Source organism: Catharus ustulatus, chromosome 11 (assembly GCF_009819885.2).
Source record: "Catharus ustulatus isolate bCatUst1 chromosome 11, bCatUst1.pri.v2, whole genome shotgun sequence".
NCBI classification, from domain to species: domain Eukaryota; kingdom Metazoa; phylum Chordata; class Aves; order Passeriformes; family Turdidae; genus Catharus; species Catharus ustulatus.
The window spans coordinates 4,726,035-4,751,375 of record NC_046231.1 but is presented as its reverse complement, the minus strand read 5'-3'; the positions used below and the strand labels follow the sequence as shown (position 1 = coordinate 4,751,375).

At 46.5% G+C, this 25,341-nt stretch overlaps 1 protein-coding gene across 1 annotated transcript in view; it reads right to left on the bottom strand.

Annotated features, from left to right (window-relative positions):
• The window catches only part of LOC117001523 (hydrocephalus-inducing protein-like), a 79,294-nt gene extending 54,515 nt beyond the window's left edge, over positions 1-24,779 (bottom strand). The window contains exons 1-9 of the mRNA XM_033069938.1: positions 24,612-24,779; positions 14,516-14,632; positions 13,321-13,440; positions 11,319-11,441; positions 9,039-9,173; positions 7,448-7,647; positions 4,829-4,953; positions 3,353-3,557; positions 649-838 (exon numbers count right to left, since the gene is read on the bottom strand). Of these exons, the coding sequence (XP_032925829.1) occupies positions 649-838; positions 3,353-3,557; positions 4,829-4,953; positions 7,448-7,647; positions 9,039-9,173; positions 11,319-11,441; positions 13,321-13,440; positions 14,516-14,587 (1,170 nt within the window). The 5' untranslated portion in view covers positions 14,588-14,632; positions 24,612-24,779. The remainder of the gene's footprint in view (positions 1-648; positions 839-3,352; positions 3,558-4,828; positions 4,954-7,447; positions 7,648-9,038; positions 9,174-11,318; positions 11,442-13,320; positions 13,441-14,515; positions 14,633-24,611) is intronic.
• Positions 24,780-25,341: the final 562 nt, after the last annotated feature.

Here is a 25,341-nt window from a genome sequence, read left to right as displayed (position 1 = left end):
TCTCGCAATGCCAATACTCAGAATCTGGGTGATGGGTGATGGGGGGATGTGGGGGTTTGCTTGTGTAACAGCAAAGGAAATGGTTTTCTGTCCCTGTGTGCAGGAGAATATAAAAGGCTCATCTAAACCTTCCACCCTTGTGTCCAGGCTCACAGATGACCCTGGAAGGGAGACTCAGAAATAGTGCAAGTCATGGTTACAGGAAGGGATTGGCATTTCTATGATTAACCTTGGGTTGAATTTGGCCTCCTTTTCCCAAGGAACCATTGCATACTTCAGGTCAATATGTGAACTGGCAGTGCTCCAACACCCTCTGCTAAACCCTACACACCACGTGCCAGGGGAGCCCCTACCTCCAATAACTGATCCCTGTGGGCACTGCAAGGACACACATGGAGTGCCCTTGAGCTCGAGCCCTGGCAGCAGAGCTCAGCTTTGTCAGGCTCCCAGTCCTGCCTTGAGCCTGCAGGGCAGAAATGCTTTTAGCAGCGAGCTCTGCAGCCGAACCAGAAACTTGATGTTTTCCCTCTCAGCACATGGAGCCAGCTGAGGATCTTCCAAGTGACTGCATCTGGGGGGATGCTGAGTGGGAGAAGGAAGAGGAAGAGGAGGAAGAGGAGGAAAATGAGGCTCTCAGCTATCACTTACCATTGGCTCAATAGAAAAAACATCATCGGAGAACAGCATGGGGTCTTCTTGCACCTTTGCTGTCTCCTCCTGGACCATGTGGCTCAGGATGGCAGTGTTATCTTCACCGTAGTCCTTCTTCTCTATATTTTCCTCCTCAATGAAGTTTTCCAGCCACACCTTATTCTGTGGCCGCAGCAAATAGCGCTGCCTGCAGCCACAGGGAGAGACAAAGCCAGCAGATTTTTTAATAAGCCACATATTTGCAGAGAGAAGTGTAAGTGCAGGACAGCAAAGCTCTGGGGGAGAAGCAGCAACAGCTCCCCAGAAAGCGCTGACCCCAAGCCATGGGGGCCCTAAATGGATCAGAGGATAACTTGTTCACTGGCACAGCAGGTAGTTTTACTCCAACTTGCAAGCTCAGGAGAGTTTTGGAAAGCCAGCACTCCCCAAGAGAACCTCCTGGCTCAAAGCCTCTGCCAAAACCGAGGGAGAATCCACCAGCCACCTCAGCTGGCTTTTCCTACCACTGAGCTGCTCAGGGGAGGCAGATAAAGATCACGGAGCACCCACTGCAGGAATTCCCTGGGAAGGGGAGACAAAGCTGGGTTGTAGCTACTTGTTACCAGCATCACTCTTTGTTTCTTCCATTTTGGACCTCCCTTGTTCCTTACTCTGTCTTTCACAAGAGCATCCCAGAGCACTCCCAAAGGAAATGGATTAATTCAGGCACCACATCCCTTCAGTGACATTCAAGGTTTTATGGGCAGGAAAACAGAGGCTCTGAGAGGGGGAGGGTCTTTGTTGTGCAGGAGGGAGACAGCAAACTCCTGAAGAGACCTTTTCATGATCCAGAGTTTTTTGGGTCCCATCCCAGTGCATGGAGGCAGAATGTCCCTAAGAGGGAAAGGATCCTCCACTATCTCCTCTCATGAAAAAATCCTCTCTGCTCTGAGATCTCAAAAGCTTCTGTGACAGGAGTGCAGTGGCCTTGGAGCTAAAACCATCCCTAAGACTGGAAGTAAGGAAGAACAAAATGTCCTGGTGACAGTCTAGGACACAAATTGGCATGAAAACAGAGGTAATTGGAAAAAGCCCCACAAAACCAAAACTGATTTGAAGTTTGGAAACTTAATTGTCTCAGAGGTAAAACTGGATCACCTGGGGTGCAGGTTGAGGCAGCCAAGTGGGAAAAAATGGAAATAAGCAGCCCAGGAAAGGTAATGGGATTTTCTTTTAACACAGAGAGTTTGCATGGAAGTCAGACACTTTAGATAGATAACACTGGAAAATCAAAAAGCCCAGGGCACTAAAGGACTCTCTTGCCAGCCATTCAAGCCAATGAGGGTGGATCTGGTCCTTTGCAGGTGATTTAAAATGGCTCTGGGGAGTGGACCGACCTGGCCCAAAGGAAACAGGGGCTTGCCATGGCAATTTGGGCACAGCAGTTTTGGCACGGCAGTTTGCGTGGTGTTTTTCCAGTTTTTGCACAGCAGTTCATGCAAGCAGGCTGAGCAGAAAGGGTGCAGCCACCTACCCTCCTTGTGTAGTGCGCTGTGTCTTTTGGTGGCTGGTAGTGAGGTAATTGCCTTTTATTTTTTCTTTCTTCTTTCTGGTTTTTTTTTTTTTTTTTTCTTCCCAGCAATGGTTTAGAAATGATCAAAAGCCTTTGCTGCTGCTGCCAGCAAGAGTGTACTAACTCAAACAGAACCTTCCAGGCCCCTGGCTGCAGGGAGGGTCTGAGCCTGGTGTTAATATCAGAGGATAGTGCAAGAGACAGCCCCTGGATCCAGAGAGTCAGGCAGATGACACTAAAGAAAAAATTCTGTCTGGAGAGTCTCCCAGTTGCACTTCATCTGTCAGATAGATCACAGCTGATCACAGCCTCAAGTATTAAGAAAAGAACAGTAGTGGTAGTAGGTGACTCCCCTCTAAGGGGAACTGAGGGCCCTGTGTATCAACCAGATCCATTCCACAGGGAATTCTGCTGCCTCCCTGGGATCCAGGTACTGGATATCACCGGGAGATTCCTTAATAACTAATTAACTTCATCTGTTCACCACTGTCTGGGGTACAGTGACTGTGAAATAATAGAATTCTCAATATTCAGTGAAACAAGGAGGGGCATCAACAAAACTTCGTCTCTGGACTTCTGGAGGGCAGACCTGGGCCTGTTCAAGAGACTGATTTGATGAGTATCTTGGGAAACAGCCCTTAAGAACAAAGGGGTCCAGGAAAGATGGACATACTTCAAGAAAGAAGTCTTGAAGGCACAGGAACAGACTGTCCCTGTGTGCTGAAAGATGAGCTGACAGGGAAGACAACCAGCCTGGATGGGCAAGAAGCTTCTGAAGGAACTAAGGGGGAAAAAAAAAAAAAGTGGTGTATCACCTTTGGAAAGGGGGTCTGGCAACTCAGGAAATGTTTAAGGATGTTGCCAGGTCAGGTAGGAAGAAGATTAGAGAGGCAAAAGCCCAATTAGAACTTGAGGAAATCCAGTTATTGCAATCTGCAATCAACCTTTCTTAAAATGCCATCCTTGGTTGGAATGTAAATAGAACTGCAATGCTAAGTGCTGAGCTCCTGAAGCCTAGAACACACACCCTAGTGCCAGGGATGGTTTACTTGGCCTAAACCATTCAAAAGTACCAACACCCCCCTGAGGCCATACATTAGTTTTAGTCTTGGGCCATGTATCACACTGAAATGCATCTTTCAAACCAACCTCCTCCTCTCTTTATACTCTTCTTCCTCAGTAAGAAAAGCCTTCCACTGGAAGTGGGCTGTGATGTTACTCCTGTTTTCAATTAACATGATTTTGTAGTTTGATGTGGTGATGAAAGTCTTCCCAAACTTCAGGGAATTTGTGCTCAACACAACGTCGACATCTACAGCTTCTCCTTGAACTTTTGTGTGGATGCATTTTTCATCTGGAAAAAGCAAAGAGGAGTCTTTGCTCAGCTTAGTTGCTGATGGAAGCACAAGGAACAGAGTAAACCACAGATTACAGAAGAAAGTGTCATAGCTTTTAGCTGAATGAGCAGTTCTATGGATCAGTACATTTATCACATCGTGACTGCTCTGCGTGTACAGCACGGGCACTTCCTTAGACACCTTATTTCTGAGTGTGTTTGTAGAGATTTGGCCCCAAGGTGACAGTATGTACAGGGAGATTGGTCAGATGTGCTCAGGTCACCCACTCAGATCTCTGGAATTTCTGCATCAAAGTCCTTCAGATGACGCTGGGGAGCCCTTTCCAGTCCTGGCTCGCCATGGGTGGGTCTGCTCTGGGCATCCCATGAGACCCCTGTCTCTCCTGATCCCTTGGAGCCCTTGTTGCTGACAAGCAACTATGCCTGGGAGCATGTGGGCTGAATAAGAAAGCCCAGAGGAACAAGTGAAGGGACAGCCCACAGCAGGAGGGGACATAGGCAAGGAAACACAACCAGCTGGCTCTGCAATATGAACACCATGAAAATCATCATCATCTCCCTCTCCAAACTCACAGACACATCAGTCTTGAAATACATTATATTGTTCTGATCACAAAAACCAAGCTTGAGCATTTCAAATTAAATAAACAAGGGACAAAAGGAAAGATTAGTAAGTACAGAGCAGCTTCTATATGGAAATTGAATAGGATTCCTCAGTCTAGAAATCAAATAGGAGATAGAAATGAGGTTTGCAACAGCATGAACGGCCTGGGAAATGGGGATGTGGAAAAAATTTGTCACCAAACAGGAACTCGAGGGCCTGGAAATGTTTAGACAGAAACTATATATATGTGTAGAGGGCAACACAGAAAAAGGGTCTGTGACAAGCCAATGGAGAGGCAGCATACAGGACAGAGGTGTGCAAGAAATACATTGCATTGGAGAGAATCTGCTGGAGACCGCACACCTCACATACAGCACTGCCCAGCAATAAAATAAAACTTCACCCAGGCATGGCCACATGGTAGCGGAGAATCAAGGTTCCTCCTTCCTCCACTTAGCAACTCCCGGCAAAACAAGATTCCAAAAATCTTAGCCCTGTTAGAGGGGATCCAATTTATCAACCCCCTAAGCACCAATGAGTTCTCAGTATTTTTGGGGTAAAGCTGGAACAGGGGATGTACATCTAGAGGGAATTGAGGGGGATGGGACAACAGGGAGTGATGGTGGAGAACTGTCCTGTGCCCCGTGCAGTGCCCAGCACTCACCTATGACGCGGTACACTTCCAGGATGTCGGAATGGTCACCAACCTTCCGCGGGTGAAATTCCACTGTCACCTCCATGGTGTCACCAGCACCCAGAGTTCCTGTGTCTGGATCCACAGAGAAAGGACTGCAACACAAAGACAGGGATCAGGACTCAGAGACACATCTGGGGATGATACTCCTTCTGCAGTGCAGGTCCCTTCAGCTTGCTTGGGCAAGCAAGGAGCAAACAGATCACAGTCAACAGAAGACAGAACAGACAGGATCAGAAACAGCTACTGACCCACTTCTGAGGAGATTCAGCCCTCAGAAGATCCTGGGGGATAAAATGACCTCATCTTCCCCATACTCTGCATCCAGCCCTTTGCAATGAGACTCAAGGGTGCAACTGTCAGGAATCCCATCAGAGAATGGTTTGTGAAAAGCACAGAGAGGGTTAAGAGCTATCTGCATGCACAGCTTGACACTGACTGCCTCAGGAATTTCTCTTTTTCTGCTGTCTCTAAACTTCATCTCAAGAGATGCAAATATTAGGGCACTACCTGTCCTGTGAGATTACAGGTTAGGAACCAGACAGGGAGAAGGAACTTTTCCTTGAAGACCAAGGAATAGTTACTGTTGAATTTGTAGTGTGATTCTTTGCTTTATTTTACCTTGAAGACATCCTGATTTAGCCTAAAAAGGGCACATTTTATCAGCATGTCAATGACAGTTGCTCTAAGAAAAGGAGCAATCAAAACTCTGAAAGAGTGCAAATGCAGATTAGAGCAATACAGTGACATGGAAACAAGACCCAAAAGGAGGATGTCATTTACAGTCTGAAGGACAGATCCCAACTAAATGAAGCATCATTAGCAGGAGCACATCAAAGAAGCAGAACACTGTGTATTTACCAGCAATGCAGTCTGGGACTCTGGGTTCTCATCCAGGCTGGTGACTGTTTGCTTGTCCCACCAGACAAACTTTGTGCAATGTGTTGGAAATAATTATGCAAATTGTTGTGTGCACTTTGGATTTAACAGGAGCAATTAGGATTGGTCACCAGGTAAACAGCTCTTGTCTGACAAACACAAGACTCCGTTCTTTGATGCTCAGGGACAGCTCAGATGAAATGTGCTTCTGCCCAGCAGCTGCTGGGCTTTGTGCTCTTTTACAGCCCCACTGAGGAAACAAAAGTTCCTGGCCTTGGGGATTTGCTGGTGGTCAATCTGTCACTTACGAGTGTGTTCTGTGGAGTTTGGTGATGAATGCATCACACGCAAAAATAAAGAGAACATCTGGCAAGCTGAACTTTATTCATGTCAGCAGTGACAGCTGATGAACTTGCTTCAGGTTCTGGTCATTAAGGACCTACTGCTGCAGTTATGGGCCTGACCTGTTCCCATTACCACCAGTGAGAACATCACTACTGGCTGATGGAGAAGCCTTAGGCCACCAATGTTTATGTGCTGGACGAGAGACTTTGGAGAGAGGGGAGGAAAGACAAGGCCCCACCAACCCCAGAGCCGGATTACTGTGTGTGCTCCCACACCTGCCCTGGGGAGACGCCAGGACTGCTACAGGTCTCTGATGGGGCTTGGAGCGGGCAAGGATTTTTTTCTTATTCTTTTACCAGAAATTTCACCAAACAGAGAAGCTGCCAGTTAAGGGAATCCCTGGCCAAACTTCTGCCCTCCATTCCATTCCATTCCATTCCATTCCATTCCATTCCATTCCATTCCATTCCATTCCATTCCATTCCATTCCATTCCATTCCCACTCCTGCCCCATGTTACCTACTCCTGCCCTCAGATGGCAGGATGGGAATAACAGTCCTGGGGGGAAATTCAGGGGTTGCCTGAGAAAGAACATATCTTCTTATTTTCAAAATAAGCAAAAGTTATTTTATACTTTTATCTTCTAAATCAGCCCAATTGCTTGTCACATATTCACTAAATGTCTCATATTTCCTATACACCTGTGCACATACCTATGGGCATGTAGTATATTGATAGGAATAACAGGAGCTCAACCTTTATGAAAGTTCCCAGTGAAGAATTCAGGATCTTTTGCCAAACATTGAACAAAACCAAAATGAAAAAACAGCAGAAACACAGGAACTTCAGAGTATTTAAAAAGATATCTCAATGAAAGGGGACATGACCATGTTCAGAGACTTCAATAATCTGTTTGAAATTTTGAAGTGCCTTTTAAAGGTTCGTCATAGAACAGAAGAGGCTGGCAAGGGAAATCAGATCATCTTTAAGTAAGAGGAACTGCAGTGGCTGCCCACAACACAGCTCATGTTGGGCATCTGATGCAGGGACCACGGGAAAGCCACATGCCTGTGGCCTCCCAGAGAATGGGTCTATTTGGCTGACAGAGGTGAGGAACCATTTCAGAAGCTGCTTGTGCCCAGGAGGGCACATGGTCCAGCAGCCTCCAAGAAATGTGGGACAGAGAAAGCTCAAAGGCTGCATCCTGCATAAAACATGAGAAGCAACAGCAAACCCCACATGTCCTGCCCATTCCCAGCCAGGGCTGCAGGGCAGCAGCTAGCATGCTCTGTTTTTTTTGTTTCTCTTTACCAGCTCCGTTATCACCCAAAGGTGTTTTGCACAAGGACAGATGAGCTGCCTCACCTTTCGGTGTACAGGTGGTATTGAGTTTCCAGGTTACAATCATTGTAAACCATCAGAGTCTTCTGGGTGCTGTACTTGACTGGGCACTTGGAGAAGTCCAGCTGGTCAGGGATCTCCAGCGTAGCTTGGGTACCAATGGCCCGAATTGGCACAACTATCCTTTCCATTCCAGTGATGCAGATGAGCTCATGGGAATAATCCTATAGGAAAAGAAACTAGCTCAGCACAGGGCATTCAGTGCATCCCCATGGCAGAAAAAGCCCCATTTCCTATAACCCTTCAAGGGCATCAATTTACCTATTCCACCCCAAAATGAACACTAAGTTCTACTAATATGTCACATTTTAAAGGCACCAATGTACTTTACAAAACCTATCTCAGTGGTATTAAGCTCTTGTGTCACTTGGGTCATACAGAGAACTGCCTTAGGCCACCATAATTTTTACTCTATATTTTAATGATGTTAAATAATTCCTAAGTCCCTTCTAAGGAACATGAAGCTAGGGAGCACAGGACATTCCTCTTTAGGTTTCTATATTCCAGCTGTTTGAGAATAGGACAAAGTGTTAAACTGACTCTAAGCAGCAAAAGGAAGATGAGAAAACAGCTGTACCCAAAGAGCTCCTGCACCTCTGGCCTGGTGTAGAAACATCACTTGGCTCAGAACTCCCCTCTAACTTTGCCTCTCCTACCAAGGCAGGAGAAGAACAGTGCTAAGAGATACCAAAGAGCCTATCTTTGTTTCCCTCTTTCCTTCCATGCCACGTCCTAAATCCTTCTGCATGAACAAGCCTCCAGATCATAGCACTGAGATCAGACTTGCCAGGGCCTCAGCACTGGTATTCAAACCTCCACACAAAAGCACGTTTGGCACGGAATGGGTTCCAGTTAACAGCAACCACAGTGACAGGCACGAAGACAGAGCCACAGCAGTGTCACTGTCACAGGCTCTGGGGTCACAGGTCTGCCTGCAGGTTGTACCTGCACTACACGAGCTCTTTCAGGCAGGTGTCCAAGTTCCTGAAGCTCACCAACCTCCTGCTGACTAAGGGCCCCTAGAGCTCAGTGTGCCTGTGCCAGGCTGGGTTCACGGGCACAGCACATCCTCTGCCCTGGCCTTGCAGCTGTATCATGGTTGCTTGTGCTCTGGGACAGAACAACTGCAAGGCGGGAGAACAGAGGGTGGGAAAAAGCACCTTCTTTGCTCCAGCCCAGGGCGAGGCAGGGAAGCTGGTGCCAGTCAGGAAGGAGGAAAGTTCTCTGACCTCTTTTATCCTCTACTATTTTCCATAATAATTAAACCCCTTTCACTGTACCTAGAGATGGCCGAACATCTATCAACACACCTCTGTCATTTTCATACTGTTCCCTGTGCATATTCCCTTGGAAATGCTCAGCAATGTGCAAGGAGGGGAGGCAGAGCCTGTCAGGCCTGGGTGCAGTGCCTGACAGCACAAGCCAAGGTGTGACTGGCTGCAGGCTGCCTGCCCACAGCCTGGAGCTAAGCTCACAGCATGGGATGGGCCATACCCAGAGTGCAAGGAAAACATTGGCTTTGGAGATAATTCTGTTTTGGCTCCTCCAGTCTCACCTGGTTCTTGTGAGGGGTGAAGCGGATGCGCACAGGGGAAGATGTGCCTGGTGGTATGATGTGGTATGCTTCATTGGGGCACGCCAGCTCGAAATAAGGCGATCTCGCCATGGAGATCTTCACCAGCCGATTAAACTGCAGAAAAGAGATAAAATGAAGATTTTGCCTCTTGTGGAAACAGGATGAGAGAAGACCTGTCTGTGCCCTGGTGACATCCTTCCTTGACCCCTTTTCCAAAGCACTTGCAGCTGTGGAGGTACAGGCACGTAGTTCACAAGGATGAACTTGAATCCCTTCTGTCTGGGTCCAGCATTTTGGCTAGGGGCAGTAGGGCAGTGCCTGGTAGGAAGGATGGGCTGAACAGGTCAGCACCAGCAGGATGGAGACAGAGCACCAGAACCAAGTAATCTGCATACTCAACAAGGCCAAAAAACCTGCTGGCTTCTGTTTGTAGTCAGTCAAACAGTTGTGTTCCAAAGGAGGAATGTGCTACCTGAAAGCAAAACAGCACATTATCCTGGGGGAAGGAAGAAATTCCCTTCTAGCAGATCAGGTTTGGGTAAGGCAGTTCTTGGGATACAGTCATGCAGGCAGACCAGCAAGACAGGAGACCAAACACTGTGGCCTTACTGGGAATAAAAGCAAACCTTAAAAGCAGAAGGAACACAGCAAGACAATTCCTAAAACAAGGAGTTGGAACAGAGAATTTAAATGGGCAATAAAGTAGCAAGGAAGAATCACAAAACAATGAGAGCAATCAGCTTGCCAAAGGTGACAAAAACACAGACAGGCTATGCCTACTGACTGTGAGCTTCAAAGGCATTTTCTGCCTGGAGAAACACTCACTCACAGTGTGGTTCCAGTATTAAAAGCCAGTCTTGGCTCTCCAGGGGTTCTTGCTGCCTATGCAGCCTAGCTGGGCTGCTGGATATCCCTTTAGGATACACAGACACAGCAAACATACATTTTCTAGCACACAGCTGTCACACTCTGAGCACCAAAATGCTCTCAAAAAGTCTAAACTGGATGAATTTGACTCTCTCCTGTCTCTTCCCACCAGCCCACTCTTGGCACAAGCCTCATTTGAGAAAATGTTTCCATTACTGAAATTCAAATGGTCTCCGATTTTTAGTTTTCCTTTTTACATTGGAACATAACTGTTGATGTTTTTCAGCTCTTTCCCTCTCAGCTTGGGAAACTGCAAAACAATCACAATTTCTTCAAGTGAAGGTGAAAACCTCAGGAGCACATAGCCTTGAATGTGCTGTTTTTCTCCAAAGGGAAAGCAGAGAGCCATGCTGCTTTTGGAAAACCTGAGCAGAGTTGGATGAAGCTTAGCAAGAGCCTGAAGTGGCACCTAAAGGCCTCCTGCTGCTTCTGCTACATCAATCTGATTCCAGAACTGTTTCAGAACACATTTCCTGCAGTACCAATGCCATTAATTATAAGTGATTCCAGCATAAAGTGGAGCCCCTTTAGCTTTGACTGTGACCTGCACAAAGGGAGCCAGACAGGCTGAGAGAGGCAGAGATTCCTACCAGGAACTAAGACTAGCCAAGGAGACACAGGATGTGGTATATACTCAAGGCAAGGTAGGAAGACATGTAAGAGCTGTACAACCCTCAACATTCCTATCAATTCAGAGCTTTCAAGAGAAGGACACTCCTTTAGGATAGATGTCATCAACTCTGGAGGCCCTGGAGCCTGCCTGAGAGGCAGTAATTTCCATGTTCTGGAGAGAAAGGCCCTCAGTTGTGAGAGGGACATTAAGGGTCTAGAGAAGAACAGCTTCTTCCCCCAGTCCTTTGCAGTTTTATGTTAATGTACCCCAGTTGTACTTCCCTGGCTGGCCTACTGGCCTACTGGCCTCTCCATCCCTTTTCCCCTTATATGTATGTTCCCTAGAATGTTCTCCCTTCTCTGCTTACCCATTGGGCCCATTTTGCTACAGTGTCCCATCCCCTCTACCCTACTGGTTGTCACCCTTTGCCCTGCCTTTGTACCACCCCTGAGCACTCAGCCCGTTGGCCCTGATGCTCTGCTCTGCCCCCTGTTCCCCATATTTAAACCTGGACCTTTCACTTTCCTTTTGTCTTTGTTCCTGGGCCCATGCCAAAATTCCCAGCACAGGAAGACTTCCACCATCTTGCAGAACAAAGGTGCCGAGACATTTTCTTCTGGATGTGCTGCAGCAGATAACTTGGCTTTGCTGCACGCTATGGGAATTATACCACTCTCCTCTTTCAGCACAGTGTTAAAACTCCACATCCCAGCACTTACCTTGTCCTTATTTATGAGAAACAGTACCATTTCAGAGACTTCATGAGCGACGAAGTTCTGAAATACTATCTCTGATGGGGAAACCTGGAACAAGCAGCTCTTTTTCAGGGGAGCTGATGACAACTGGAGAGGCAAAAGAGAGCAGGGAGAGGTTCAGCTGCTGGGAGGAAGGTTCATGAAGGAGAATCTTACACCAATCCCCAGTGAAGTACAAACTCTGGGTGAGCATATCTGCCCAGGCCACACTGGAGAAACAGCAGCTCACCCACCTCCACTCTGAGCTGATCAAGACCTGCTGGGCCACACAGAGAAAGCTCAAGCCAAACTGCTCTTTTGGCTTGTATTTCTCCAGGTTTCCTTCTCCAGCATGCCAGGCAGCGCTTACCTTAAGCACAGCTCTGTGCCCATGTGGTCACATAGTTCTAGGGCACTGACTGAGCATTCATGGAGCAAGTAAAACCCACAATTTACATCAGACTCCATGGGAAACGATTTTGCGATGTCTTGTACTCTGACATAGGAAAACCTAGGCCCACACAACTGCAAATACCATTTTTGATCTAGACATTTGTAAGAAGAGAACAGTACCAGAGGAGATGTGAGAGATGAGGCAAAATTTTGCTGAAGCTAAAACGTTGTTAAGTGAAAGAATGAAAGTTTTTGGTTCTCTGTGTTGTTGTTTGGATTGTTTGGATTTGTCCAGGTTGGTTTGTTGGGTGTTGCTGTGAGCTGGGAGAGGGACAGGCTTGAAGACCTGACCAAAAGGAAGTAGGATGAGAGGGGAGGGGACAGAAAAAGCTGGCAGGCCCGAGAGAATGTGAGTTCCCCAGTAGCCATCCAATGGCAAAGGGGAGGAGGGAGACACACCCGGCTCAGTTGAGTCGTTACTAATAAACAGTTTTCTTTTGCTTCTGTGATTTTGTTCCCTTTATATTTAAATGTTACTGCATTTCTAACAGAGGCAAAGGCAAAAATAAAGTAACACAGAAGTTGGGAAAAAGACAAATGAAGTGAATGCTGATTGAGAAATAAGGTTCATTTCTTTTGTCAGCAACTTGGGTAAAAGCAGAGTTGGTACTCCTTTTTCCATGAACTTTAAGTGGGTGCTCTCTTATAATCGATTGTGGCCATTTTATTTAATACCATTGTGGAGGCACATGTGGAATGACACAACAACAGCAAATGCTTCTGGAACATTGGAGAAAACTCCCCTGCTTTGTCTGTCTTCTCCAGCCACACTGCTGTCACTCCAGACACAAGCAGGTCCCCTGTGTGATTTCACAGGAGACACAGTCTGCTGAAGGGAGTGGCTGCAGCACACTTGTCCCTTAGCTGTGCCCCTCTCTGAGGTGTTCCTAAGGCCCCTGTCCCGGGCAATCCTTAACCAGTGTGTTACATGTCTCTTACTGACAATTTCCTGCTCAACAGCCCACCTCAGACATCTACCTATTTGGACAGTACTTTATACTGAGCCAGTCCTGCAAGAAAAGCACTTTAAACACACCTCTAAGTAGGCACTGATCCAGATAAAGCACATCTATTCCTCTCTGCCCAGGGTGAGTCCCCTGGCAGCCTGCAAAATCTAATACCCCATCAGGGTCTCAATACATTGTTCCAACCCAAAGCATTAATGCAATTAGTTCTGTTATATCTGAAGGAATTCCTGCAGGTCCCTTGATGGTGACCACACCAAAGCAAGAGGTGGCTATTTCAGCAGGAGAATGGCAAATGGCAATTTTGGGTCTCTATCTTTGTGTCCCCAGCCTTCCCCTCATTGGTTTAGCAATGGCAGCAACTCTCCAGCAAAGCCCAGCAGCTTCAGCAGAGGTTATTTGTGTTGGCTTAGTGCAGATCAGGACTCCAAGTCAACCACTACCTGCAGTTTGCAGTGACAAGAGGACCTGGACACGTAGGTATTTTGTTGGAGGCAAGCCTGTCAAAAGCACACACCCTCTTCAAACTTCCGTATCAAACAGAAAGGAAAAGAGCAAGAAAAGCCTACCTTTTGACCAGTCTTACTCGCTTCTAAAAGTGAGTGAATTTTGGGCAGAAAACTCCCCTCAGTGCTGGCCTGCTTCTTCCTGTTGAGAAACTTCTCCTTTAGGAAGGCAGAGGGAAGCAGCTGAAAGGCAAAAAAAAAAACAAACCAAAACCAGCTAGAGCCTCAGCAATGCCCTTGATCACAGAGGCTTTTCTTGGTCACTTGCTACTGATGAGTAATTTGTGATCTCATTGTCTAGGACAGTTCTGGAAGCCCTGGAAGTTACCTGCTGAAATACTTAGCATCAATAAATTAATAATACAGACTGCAATGCACATACTCCAACCACATGGCTCTGTCCCATTGGCTTCCCCGTGATTTGATGTGACACGTTCGGGGATTTCTGCTCTTTGGGTATTTGTTTCCTCTTTAGTGTCATTGCATTGAGGCAGTGACCTTTTCAGAGAGTGGGAAGGAGCTCTCAGAACTCCCCTAAATCCATCCCTGCACAACACTCAAAACTCACAGCGAGGAGAGAGCACTGCTGGGTGAGTCCAAGAGACACAAGAAAGCAAAGTTGTATCAAGAGTGAGGCGCACAGGAATGTGTCCAAGTTTTAGTTTTGTTAATTAGCATTTGTGTTCTCCTCCTTGGCTCACAGACCCCTCCACAGCAGAAACCAAAGGCATCTCCTTGACAGAGCCTCAGCACTGGGGCATCTTCAGTCAAGTGAGCTCCAGCCACCCAGGGGACCTTTATGGCCCTGACTCCACTGCTGTCTGCAGGGCTGGATCTGTGCCCCACACAGGAGATGAGAGACAGCAGCTGGCTTGGAACCTCTTCTAGCTGGGACCAGCCATGTCTCTCAAGGCTTTGGGCAGAGTTGGAGCTTCCCCCGTCTCACATGCCCGAGGGCAGGTTGGTCAGAGCAGCACAGGTGAGTGTCCAGTCTGACAGAAGGAATTACTGTGACAAAGGGAAAGGGAAAGCAGCATGTGCTCAGGGCTTCAGCTTTACATTGGCTGAACCTGGCTTAACTTGGCTCCGGTGGCACAGCCAGGCAAGGTGCTGGACTGTCCCTGAAGCAACACACGGTGTTCCCTACTGCAGCAGGACAGCCCCCACCGACAGGAGCACGGCACAGAGAGGTGGGGAAGGAGTCTGCAGCTTCACAGGGGGAGTTTCCAACCTCAACACAGCCCCAGTGGGTACTTACAGTAAGAGAGCTCAGTCTTTCCCTGGACAAAAGTCGAGGTGTCGGTGTCTTTTTCGGGAATGCAGAAGCCATTTTGGAGGGAGGATGTCACAGATGAGTGACAATGCCTCAACAAACCTGGAAGAAGCAATAATGGAACTTTGAAAATCCAGAACCCAATTCATGGCAGACTCAAGGGATATACTGGCGCTAAAAATTTTATATTATTTGAAAGTAGCTAAGTACTTGTTTGGCGTAAGTAGATAGTATTGTTAGGCCTCTCGTTGGACTTTATTTGAACTATATGGCTATGTTGTGCAATTCAAAGATGGATCATACTGAAACCTGGACCTGAACATTAATAATAGAACAGACAAAGCTGTAACTTGAATATTACTTAAATATTTTTAAGTGGACCTCCTCTTCTTTAGGCTAAACAACCCCTGCTGTCTCAGTTGCTCCTCACAGGACTTGTGAGAGACTGGAATGTTATGCCTAATGGCTTAAATATTGTTATAAAAGACTTTTTGCTTAATGTGACAAAAGTGTAAAAAATAAGCTGTGACCACCAAAGCCCACCCCTCCCTGAAAATGCCTCCTGACTGGAACTTTGGACTGTGAGTTAAGCCGCCTAAGGGAACTTAAGCCAAGATAACAGTGACACTATGGTCCTATTATCTCAGGTCTGGGGAGAAGTAAACAAGGCTGAGGGAGAAAAAGTTACCTGTGGGAATACAGCTAGAGAGCAGAACTGCTAGTACTGCTCAGCTGGTCACTACCGATGTGGATCTGTTAGCCGTAGTAGGCCGCAAGCCTTGGCAGGAGCGAGTAGGCCAAGCCTTGGCAGAAGAAAGCGGGATTTTGGAGATGGAATGTAAGGAGATAAGAAGGTGCTTGGTACAGAGTGCTTAGCCTGCAACTTCTAGGGGATTTATGAGAAATATTTTATCTACCTGGCTAGCTTAGATGAGGCCTAGATTGAGCAATGCTATCTAGTTACATGTAAGCAATATACCTTAGTTACACAAATATTATTGGTGGGCTATTTTTAGTATCAATAGAAAAAGTATATAAACTTTGCTTTGTGAATCAATAAACGGCTTCATGGCACCTTGCAAATCATGAAGACCCTGTCCCTTCTTTTACACCGCCGTCAAATGGTGCCCTGTGTGAGGACTGCAACTACCGGATGGCGGAGTCCCCAGTAGGACGAGACTCCGCTCGGAAGAGCAGGAGGGAGGATACGCTTGGAGAAGCGGGAGACGCTCAGAGAAGCGGGAGATGCTGGCCAGCAACAAGTCTTCAACCCCTCTGGAAAAGAGGTGAGCCACAGGGGCTGGTTCCCCTGAATTCTAATTTGCTACGGGGACACATGGGACAGGCAATGTCCAGCGATGAAAGGGACGTTTTTGAACTTATGCTAAAACTGTTACAGCAGCATGGCAGATATCTGCCTTCAAATCAGTTAAGAACTTTATTAAAATGGACATCATTAAAGCTGCCGGGAGTTTCCCGAACCACAATCTTTACAACAGATCTGTGGAATGAAGTGGGAGTGAAACTTTGGAATGCTGTAACTAAAGGAGACAAAGTGGCTGCAAATATGATTCCCTCTTGGAGGGTCGTCTTTGAAACTTTAAAAGCCCAAGAAAAATCACAGGCTCAAAATAAGGGGGATGCTCCCACCCCCTCTGCCGCAGACACTCAGAGCTCTTCGCAATCCAGAGACAGGAGAGACTGTTCCATCTCTCTCTGCGCAACCCACGGCACCCCCTCTCGCAGCCCCCACTGGCCCAGCCATAAGGGTGAGAGGCTTTTCACAAGCCATTGGGGCTTTTGCTGCTGGCTACGGCCCAGAGGTCAGCGAAGAAGAAGGAGAGGAGGATCCCTTTGATCCTGGGACTGTTGATCCTAATGATGAGCCAAATTTTTTTCCCCCTGACCCTCACGAAAACTGGGTTCGTTTGAAACAACAAGCATTAATACAGGGGGATCTGGACATTGCTGAAAATATTGTTGCTCCGGTTGTTTATTCGGGAACGCGAAAGCAGACAGCCCAATGGGAACCACTTTTTTTCCAAGAAATTAAGGAGCTCCGACGGGCAATTACTGATCATGGCATTGGCTCTCCATTTTTTACGAGCATTCTGGAATCCGTGCTTGCTGCCCACACAATGACCCCGCATGATTTAAGGATACTTGCTCGGTTGCTGCTAACACCTGCCCAATTTGCTTTATGGAAGAAAGAGTGGGAGAGAGGTGTGCAGAATTTGCTTGTTACTTATGTGGGTCATGCTAATACGGCTCTGGCAAACCTCACAATCAGACAGCTCATGGGGACGGGGCCACATACTGATCCTGCTGCCCAAGCCCGAGACTGCCCGAGGGAAGCCTTAGATGGAACCCGGGAAGCAGCTCGGCAGGCGTTCTTTAAGGTCCCTGATACTAAAAGACCCCAGAAAGCTTTTACCTCCATCACTCAGGAGGCACAAGAGCCATACATGCATTTTGTGGACTGCCTTAAGCAAGCACTCGAACGCCAAATCGAAAATGCAGAAGCTCGTGAAATCTTACTTTTGAAACTTGCTGTTGAAAATGCTTACACAGACTGCAAAAAACTCCTTAAGTCTTTGCCAAATCAAAACCCAACTTTAACAGTATCGGGACTTTAGAACATCAATATGAAACTATGGCCAAAGCTCTTGCTGTCATAAGAGGTCCCTCTGAGTCTGCAGAAGTCTGTTATGGGTGTGGCAAGCCTGGCCACTTTAAGAAAGACTGTTTGGCTCTGAAAAAAGCACCAACTTTGTGTCCATGATGTCGAAAGGGATGGCATTTTGCTAACAAATGTCATTCTAAGTATGATTCTGAAGGTCGCCCGATCCAGGGAAACTGGTCCCAAAGCGCGGGATGGCGCCGCCACGCTCCGACACAAATGCTCCGGCCGCCTCCACAGCAGATGCCATCGCAAGTGCCACCGCAGCAGATGCCATCACAAGTGCCACCACCGCAGGTGTCCCACGTAGCGTCTCCTCAAGTGTTCGACCAGCAGCCTCAAGTAGTGCCAGAATGGACTTGGCCACATCAGTCACAGTAACGTTACTTGATTCTTCTATTAATTTCCTCCCTACAGGAATCTTCGTATCACCTGGACTGCAAAAAGGCGTTTTGCTGATAGGGAAAGCTTCAAGTAACCCTGCAAGACCTTTTGTTCTCCGTGAAGTAATAGACTCTAACTATACTGGAGAAATAAAAATCATGGCATTTACACCCTTTCCCCCCTGTACTATCCCTAAGGGAACCTGCATTGCACAGTTAATCCCTTTCTCACATTATTCAGGGCTTGCTGCTGGGGCACAAAAAGGGGAGGAGGGGGAAGAATCTAATCCTACGCGAACTTCACAAATATTATGGGTACAGACAATTTCTGATAAGTGCCCCACTTGCAAATGCACCCTGTCACTACAGGGACAAAAAGTAGTAATCACTGGTATCATAGATACCAGGGCTGATGTAACTGTCATTTCTCAAGATAAATGGCCTTCTAATTGGCCCCTCACTGAAGTACCCCATGCCCTCACTGGAATTGGGGGGGTCAGCAAAAGCTTTCAAAGCCAAAATCTCATTCAAATCACAGGACCAGAAGGTCTCATTGCTTCTGTTAAGCCATTTGTTTTGTCTGTACCTATGGTGTTATGGGGACGTGATGTACTCTCTCAATGGGGTTTCAAAATTCAGTCTGATTTTTAGTTGGGGCCATTGAGGTGTGCAACACCCTGAAACTAACCTGGAAAACCACAACACCCGTCTGGGTAGATCAATGGCCCCTGCCATTAGTTAAATTGCATGCACTCACTGATCTTGTCCAAGAACAACTTCAAAAGGGACACATAGTCCCATCCACCAGTCCCTGGAATTCCCCTGTGTTTGTAATTAAAAAACAATCTGACAAGTGGCGTTTGCTCCAGGAACTCCTTAAAATAAATTGCTGTGATGGAGCAAATGGGGGCTTTGCAGCCCAGCCTTCCCTTCCCTACCATGATTTAACAGTCATTGATTTTAAAGATTGCTTTTTTGATATTCCTTTGCACCCTGATGATGCTCCTAAGTTTGCTTTTTCTGTACCTAGCACAAACATGCAAGCTCCCTTGCAGTGATACCACTGGGTTGTGCTTCCACAAGGAATGAAAAACAGCCCTACTATTTGCCAGTGGTTTGTTGCAAAAGTCCTCAGTCCTGTTTGCCAAAAAATGCCTGCTGCTTTGTTGTATCACTACATGGATGACATTCTAATTGCAGCAGAAAAACAGGAGGTGATGGAGGAAACCCTAGCCCTTGTCATTGTTGCTGTGACGCAGGCAGGACTTAGTCTTGCCTCAGAAAAAATACAACTACCTCCTTGGAAATACCTCGGCTGGCGCATTAGGACCCAATCCATCACTCCTCAGCCTTTGCAAATTCACACAAACATTCGTACTTTGCATGATGCTCAAAAACTTTTGGGAACAATTAATTGGGTTCGTTGCCTATTGGGAATTTCAAATGCAGACCTAAACCCCTTGTTTAATCTGTTAAAGGGAGACTCAAATCTCCAGTCCCCTTGTCAGCTCACTCCAGAGGCTTGCCAGGCGCTGCAGAAAGTAGCTGATGCTATCTCAAGCAGGCAAGCTGCCCGATGGGCCCCTGAGCTGCCTTTCTCTTTAATCATTCTAAATCCAGCTAAGCAACCACACGCTTTAATTTTTCAATGGGATCCTAAAGCGCCAGACCCACTGTTGATTATTGAGTGGATTTTTCTGTCACATCAAATGTCCAAAACAATCAGTACTCAACATGAAATGATGGCATTACTTATTATCAAAGCTCAAGACAGGTTCACCACACTTGCAGGTGTGGATTTCAATCTAATCTGTCTACCTGTTACTAATGTTTATTTGCAGTGGCTACTGCAGCAGTCGGATACGTTTCAAATGGCTCTTGCAAATTTTTTCGGACAGCTTTCTTCACATCCACCAAAGTACAAGCTCGTGACAGCAAGCTTCAATCTCCTGATGCAGCCCAAAAGGAGCGAGATTCCGTTGCAAGCTTTAACTGTCTTCACAGACGGATCTGGCCGCACCCACAAATCAGTGTTACTTTGGTGGGATGATGACCTCAAACTATGGAACTCAGATATTACTACTGTTTCAGGTTCTCCCCAAATAGCTGAATTAGCAGCTGTTGTGCGGGCCTTTCAAAAATTTCCTACCCCTTTCAATTTAGTAACTGACTCTGCTTATGTTGCAGGATTTGTGGAGTTGAGCTGAAGCTGCTGTACTTAAGGAGGTACCTAATGCAGAATTGTTTCAATGGTTACAACAGCTTGTTTTTCTTTTTAGATACTAGACAACATCTATATTTTGTAACGCATGTTCGTTCTCACACAACGTTACCTGGTTTTATTACAGAAGGGAATCGGCAAGCAGATTTACTTACTATGCCAGTTCAAACAACTCAGCCTGTATTACCAGACTGCTTTGCTCAAGCAAAACTCAGTCATTCATTTTTTCACCAAAATGCTGCTGCACTTGCACGCACCTTTGATTTGAGCACTTGCCAAGCCTCCAGTATTGTGGCTGTGTGCCCAGACTGTCAAAGACATTCCTTTCCCTCCCTTGCAGGAGGTGTTAACCCTAGAGGTCTCCAAAGCCTTCAAATTTGGCAAATAGATGTTACTCATTTTCCTGAATTCGGCCGACTTAAATATATTCATTCTTCCATTGACACATTTTCCGATGCCTTGTTTGCATCCTGCCACACTGGAGAATCTGCAAAAGATGTATGTCGCCACTTTGCGAATGCATTTGCAGTCTTGGGGATTCCCTCTGAAATTAAAACTGATAACGGCCCTGCATACATTTCACAAAGAGTTGCAAGTTTCCTTGCTCTCTGGGGAGTGTCTCACAAAACAGGGATTCCTCATTCCCCCACAGGCCAAGCTATCATTGAAAGAGCTCACCGTTCACTTAAGCGTCTTTTGTTACAACAGAAAGGGGGAATGGGGAATGCCACCCCAGCTGAAAGGTTGCAAAAAGCATTGTATGTCTTTAACTTTTTAAATTGCTCTCTAATGGATCCTAATCCTCCAATTGTTAGGCATTTTGGCAACAATCCTCAGTTAGAGGTCAAACAGAAGACTCCAGTCCTTATAAAGGACCCAGAAACAGGTAAGATCAGGGGACCCTATCCCCTTGTCACCTGGGGAAAAGGGTATGCTTGTGTTTCCACAGAGAATGGCCCAAGGTGGATCCCGGCCAGGAACGTGAGACCATTCCGAGAATCCTTGTAACTTCCTCAGAAAGAGGACCACTGTAGTCCTGGCATCTCACCAGAGATCCCGACCCAGCCATCCTCGGCTCCAAACCCAGATCCTGCCGGACCATCGTCTGGATCAGCTTCTCCTTGATATGAGAGGGCTCATCAACTTCACACTGCTCTTTGAATTCCGTGATCATCTGACTCCAGACACAGTTGAAGACATCATTAAAATACAGATAACTCGTCGAGAACGACAACTGGAACAGCTAGAGCGGGAACTTGGACTTGAATGCAACCCTATACCTTGTTTTATTTGTAAGGAAAGCTGGCATCAGGTGTGGGTTTTGTGCAGGTGTCGTAAGTGCCATGTACAGCGGTACTGTGTTGCCAGCCGCCGCTGTGGTCATTGTCCTAAGTGTGCTCCTTTGCGGTATTCCTTTGGTAATTGTGCTGTCTTGAAATTTGTGTGTGGGCAAAACCATGGCTGGCTTCCGCATCAATATTTCTGGGAGCCGTATTCGACTCCTAAAGCTAGTCCTTATATTAGGACTCGGCCTTCACGAAGGACAAGTGGCAATACTGCCACCCCTTCCAGAACGTAATGTTTGGCTTACGCTTGCTGATGCTCTAAATGAATCTACACTGTGCCTATCTATGACTTCTCCAGGTAATCCTTTTCAAACTTGCTTAATAGCTGTGCCTTTAGAAAAATATGAATGGGATGCTTTATATAATCTAACTATGCACAAAAATTGCGATGCCCCAGGTCGAATGGAACCCATAGGGTGGTGTCAGGACAAACACAGAAAGAATAAGGGTGAACCAGCTGGATGGTATTTAGCAAATGAGAGCTATTTAGGTGTGAACAAAATAGGAGACTTTTATCCTATACCCCTGCAGCCCCAAGAATTAGACATTTTTGGATACATGCAATCTTTTGCATGTTTCTTTTTTGATTTTTCTGGTAGACCCTCTGCCCAACTAGGATTTGGCCTTGATGTCACAGGTACTGGAATTTACTCTAATGCTTCTGCTTGGTGTAATCACATTCTGCCTCAGCACATTTAACCTGGAAACGGTGCAATTAGATTAATTGATAACATCTTTTTAATATGTGGAAATAGAGCCTGGAAAGGAATTCCAGGAAAGGCTGTAGGAGGGCCTTGTACATTTGGCCGACTGACCATGTTTCATACCCTGCAACATAATCTGACAGCTCTGCACAGCATAGTGCAAGAAAAGCGCAGCACCCACACCTACAGCCCAAATTGTGATGATAATGTAGAAGCTTGGAATCTGGGGGCTAGAATTTTTGCTTCAATTATCCCATCCATTGGAACTGCACATGCTTTGAAAACTTTAAATAATCTTGGCTGTTGGCTTGCAAAACAAACTAATGCTACTAGCTCTGCTTTAACCAGCTTACTAACAGATGTTGATAGTGTAAGGCATGCTACACTTCAGAATAGAGCTGCTATTGAGTTTTACTTTTAGCGCATGGGCATGGCTGTGAAGATTTTGAAGGTATGTGCTGCATGAATCTTTCTGATAACTCTCTGTCCATTCATGCTAGTATACAAGCTCTCTGAGACAGTGTTAACAAACTAAGAGTTGTAGATGACAATGACTAGCTTGGCAGTATACTCGGAGGGTGGGGACTTACTGGCTGGCTTAAGCATTTAGTAAAAACTGGATTTTATGTATTAGCTATGCTACTTCTTTTAGTTATATGTTTGCCCTGTATCTTGCAATGTGTGCAAAAACTGATTGATAAGTCAACAAAGAAAATCTTATTGGTAGAACAGAAAGGGGGAGATGTGGGAATACTGCTAGAGAGTAGAACTGCTAGTACTGCTCAGCTGGTCACTACTGATGTGGATCTGTTAGCCGTAGTAGGCCGCAAGCCTTGGCAGGAGTGAGTAGGCCAAGCCTTGGCAGAAGAAAGTGGGATTTTGGAGAAGGAATGCAAGGAGATAAGAAGGTGCTTGGTACAGAGTGCTTAGCCTGCAATTTCTAGGGGATTTATGAGAAATATTTTATCTACCTGGCTAGCTTAGATGAAGCCTAGATTGAGCAATGTTATCTAGTTACATGTAAGCAAAATACCTTAGTTACACGAATATTATTGGTGGGCTATTTTTAGTATCAATAGAAAAAGTATATAAACTTTGCTTTGTGAATCAATAAACGGCTTCATGGCACCTTGCAAATCATGAAGACCGCGTCCCTTCTTTTACACCGCCGTCAGTTATCCACAACAAAGCCAAACCCAGCAGCTGTCCTGAAAATCAGTTCTGTCTGGGTTCAGGGTGGGGAAATCATAGCCACAGACTCATCTGCTGAGACCAGGTTTGTACATGAACCTTTTATCGACAGAGGGAGAAGAAGGAAATTTTGGGTGTGTGGCATAACCTCTGGTAACAGGCAGCGGACATCCATCCTCCCTCACACAAACTGGCTTGGCTCTAAAATTCCCCACCCCCAGAAGGCCACATCCAGGGGACATTCCCGTGAGGGACAGCTGAGGGGGTGTCATAACCCATCACAGTGCCCCCAGACCATGCCTGAGGCCTTGGACCAGATGACTGCATGGAATGCAAAGCAACACAACAGATCTGAAAATCCAGAACCCAATTCATGGCAGACTCCAGATGTACTGGTGCTAAAGATTTTTTATTATTTGAAAGTAGCAAGAGACAGCCAAACTTGCCCCACCCCAGGGAGGTACGTGGGCAGTCCCACCTTGCCCAAGTCTGTACTAATCCATTGGAGTCCTATTTTGCCGGACCTCACCAGAAAAAAGACCAGAAGAGGATTTAATTGTATGCCAGTGGGATCCATGGAAAGGTGATATTCTCTACTTAATCTGTCTCTATCACTCTCTTTCTCCCTCCCTTCCTATTCTCCCCCTCCAACCCCACCCCCATCTTTTTCAGTTTCTTTCTTTCTCTCTCTTCCTCATGTCTTTACAAACAAGCTGTGGGTCTGCTGGTAGATAAGACTAGCACTGGGAGACAGAAGAAACAATGGGATTTATTCCACTGATTGATGAATGGGAAAAGACATTTGCCTTTACAAACAACTGTAGGTTTGTTGATGAATGAAACTGGGTATTGGAAGATGAAAGAAACAATGGGGGGAAACCATGAATTCTATAAGAATTAAAAATTAAAAGGAAGGGTTATACATTAGAGGGCAATCTCAGGTCTCAGGCGTTCTGGGAAGTCTGTGCCTCTCAAGTACCTCAGTCAAAGGGGAAAGAGAGACGGAAATGCGGCCCGGGAAACAAGATAAAAAGGAGGTTGCATCCTCCAGAAATCTGAGAGATCCCAGGGGATGCCCCATGGCCTCTCCTTTTATTCGAATAAATCAAAAGGGACGCCTCTGTCTCCTTTTGGGACATAAACCTCTAGTGTTTGTGGATTAATTTTCCTGGCACTCACATTTACTGTTTCATAAAATTCAGACTTTTGACTTTGGCATATGGTCTCATTTGCACCTTAATTCAGAGGCATCTCCTTAATAATTTTAATAACCAGATCATAGCAATCCACTGAAACTTGAACAGAACTCATCCACCTTTAAGCAGTTTAAGTAATCACTATAGGGAAAAAAACGTATAGACTAGTATATTTAGGAAATACTGCATTCCTTCAGTGAAAAAAAAAAAAAGCCTTATCAGTAGACCACTCAGCTGTACATGCCACTGAACAGCTGCACCCAAAGACTGGCATTATCCCATCCTGTATTTCCCTTTGGCATTCTCTTTCAGAGCACAGATGTGACAAAACCAAAAAGTACAACTTTAGTCAGTCTTTACCTTCAAGTGAAATTCAGGACTCGTTCGCAGAGACCAAAGCTCTGCGAATTCATGGTTCGCTCGCAGAGACCAAAGCTCTGAGAACAACTGGCAACTGACGCAGATTAGCCGCCCGCACACGCTCCGGCTGCGAACCGCGAGCCAGGAGCGCGTTCAGCGGGAGCGGAGGCCGCAGGGACGCCACAGACGCGGGGGCCGCGTTCGCGGTAACCGGGCAACCACGGCACCCGGCAGGCGGGGCGGGGCCGGGCCGGGCCGGGCCGGGCTGGGGACGGCGGAGCTGGGCGGGCCTCGCTCCTTCCTTCCATCTCGCCTCACACCCCCTTTGGTTCCCCTCTCGTTTCCCCCTCGATCCCGTCTCGATAGCGCCGAGTTCCCCTCTCGATCTCGCCTCGTTCACCCCTCGGTCTCCCCTCGATCTTAAACCACTACTCAATACTTTTTGGAGTCCAAGGGATCTGCCAATATGACTGGTGTTATCAGTGCTCAGATACACAGGTGAACCTTAGGCAAAAGTTCAAATTCAAGGGCACAGAGAAATATGTTACCTCACGTAGGATTTTTAGCTGGGAAAGGTTTACTAAATTTCTTTTCTCTAATGGAGATTGCCTGTATATATTCTTGGTGGTCTGTTACTGCATTTTCATATAAGTGTCTCTTGCATATTAGTGCATGAGTGGCATTTGTGGCAGTAATTACTCGTGGTTTCAAGGGCAATGTCACATGTGTT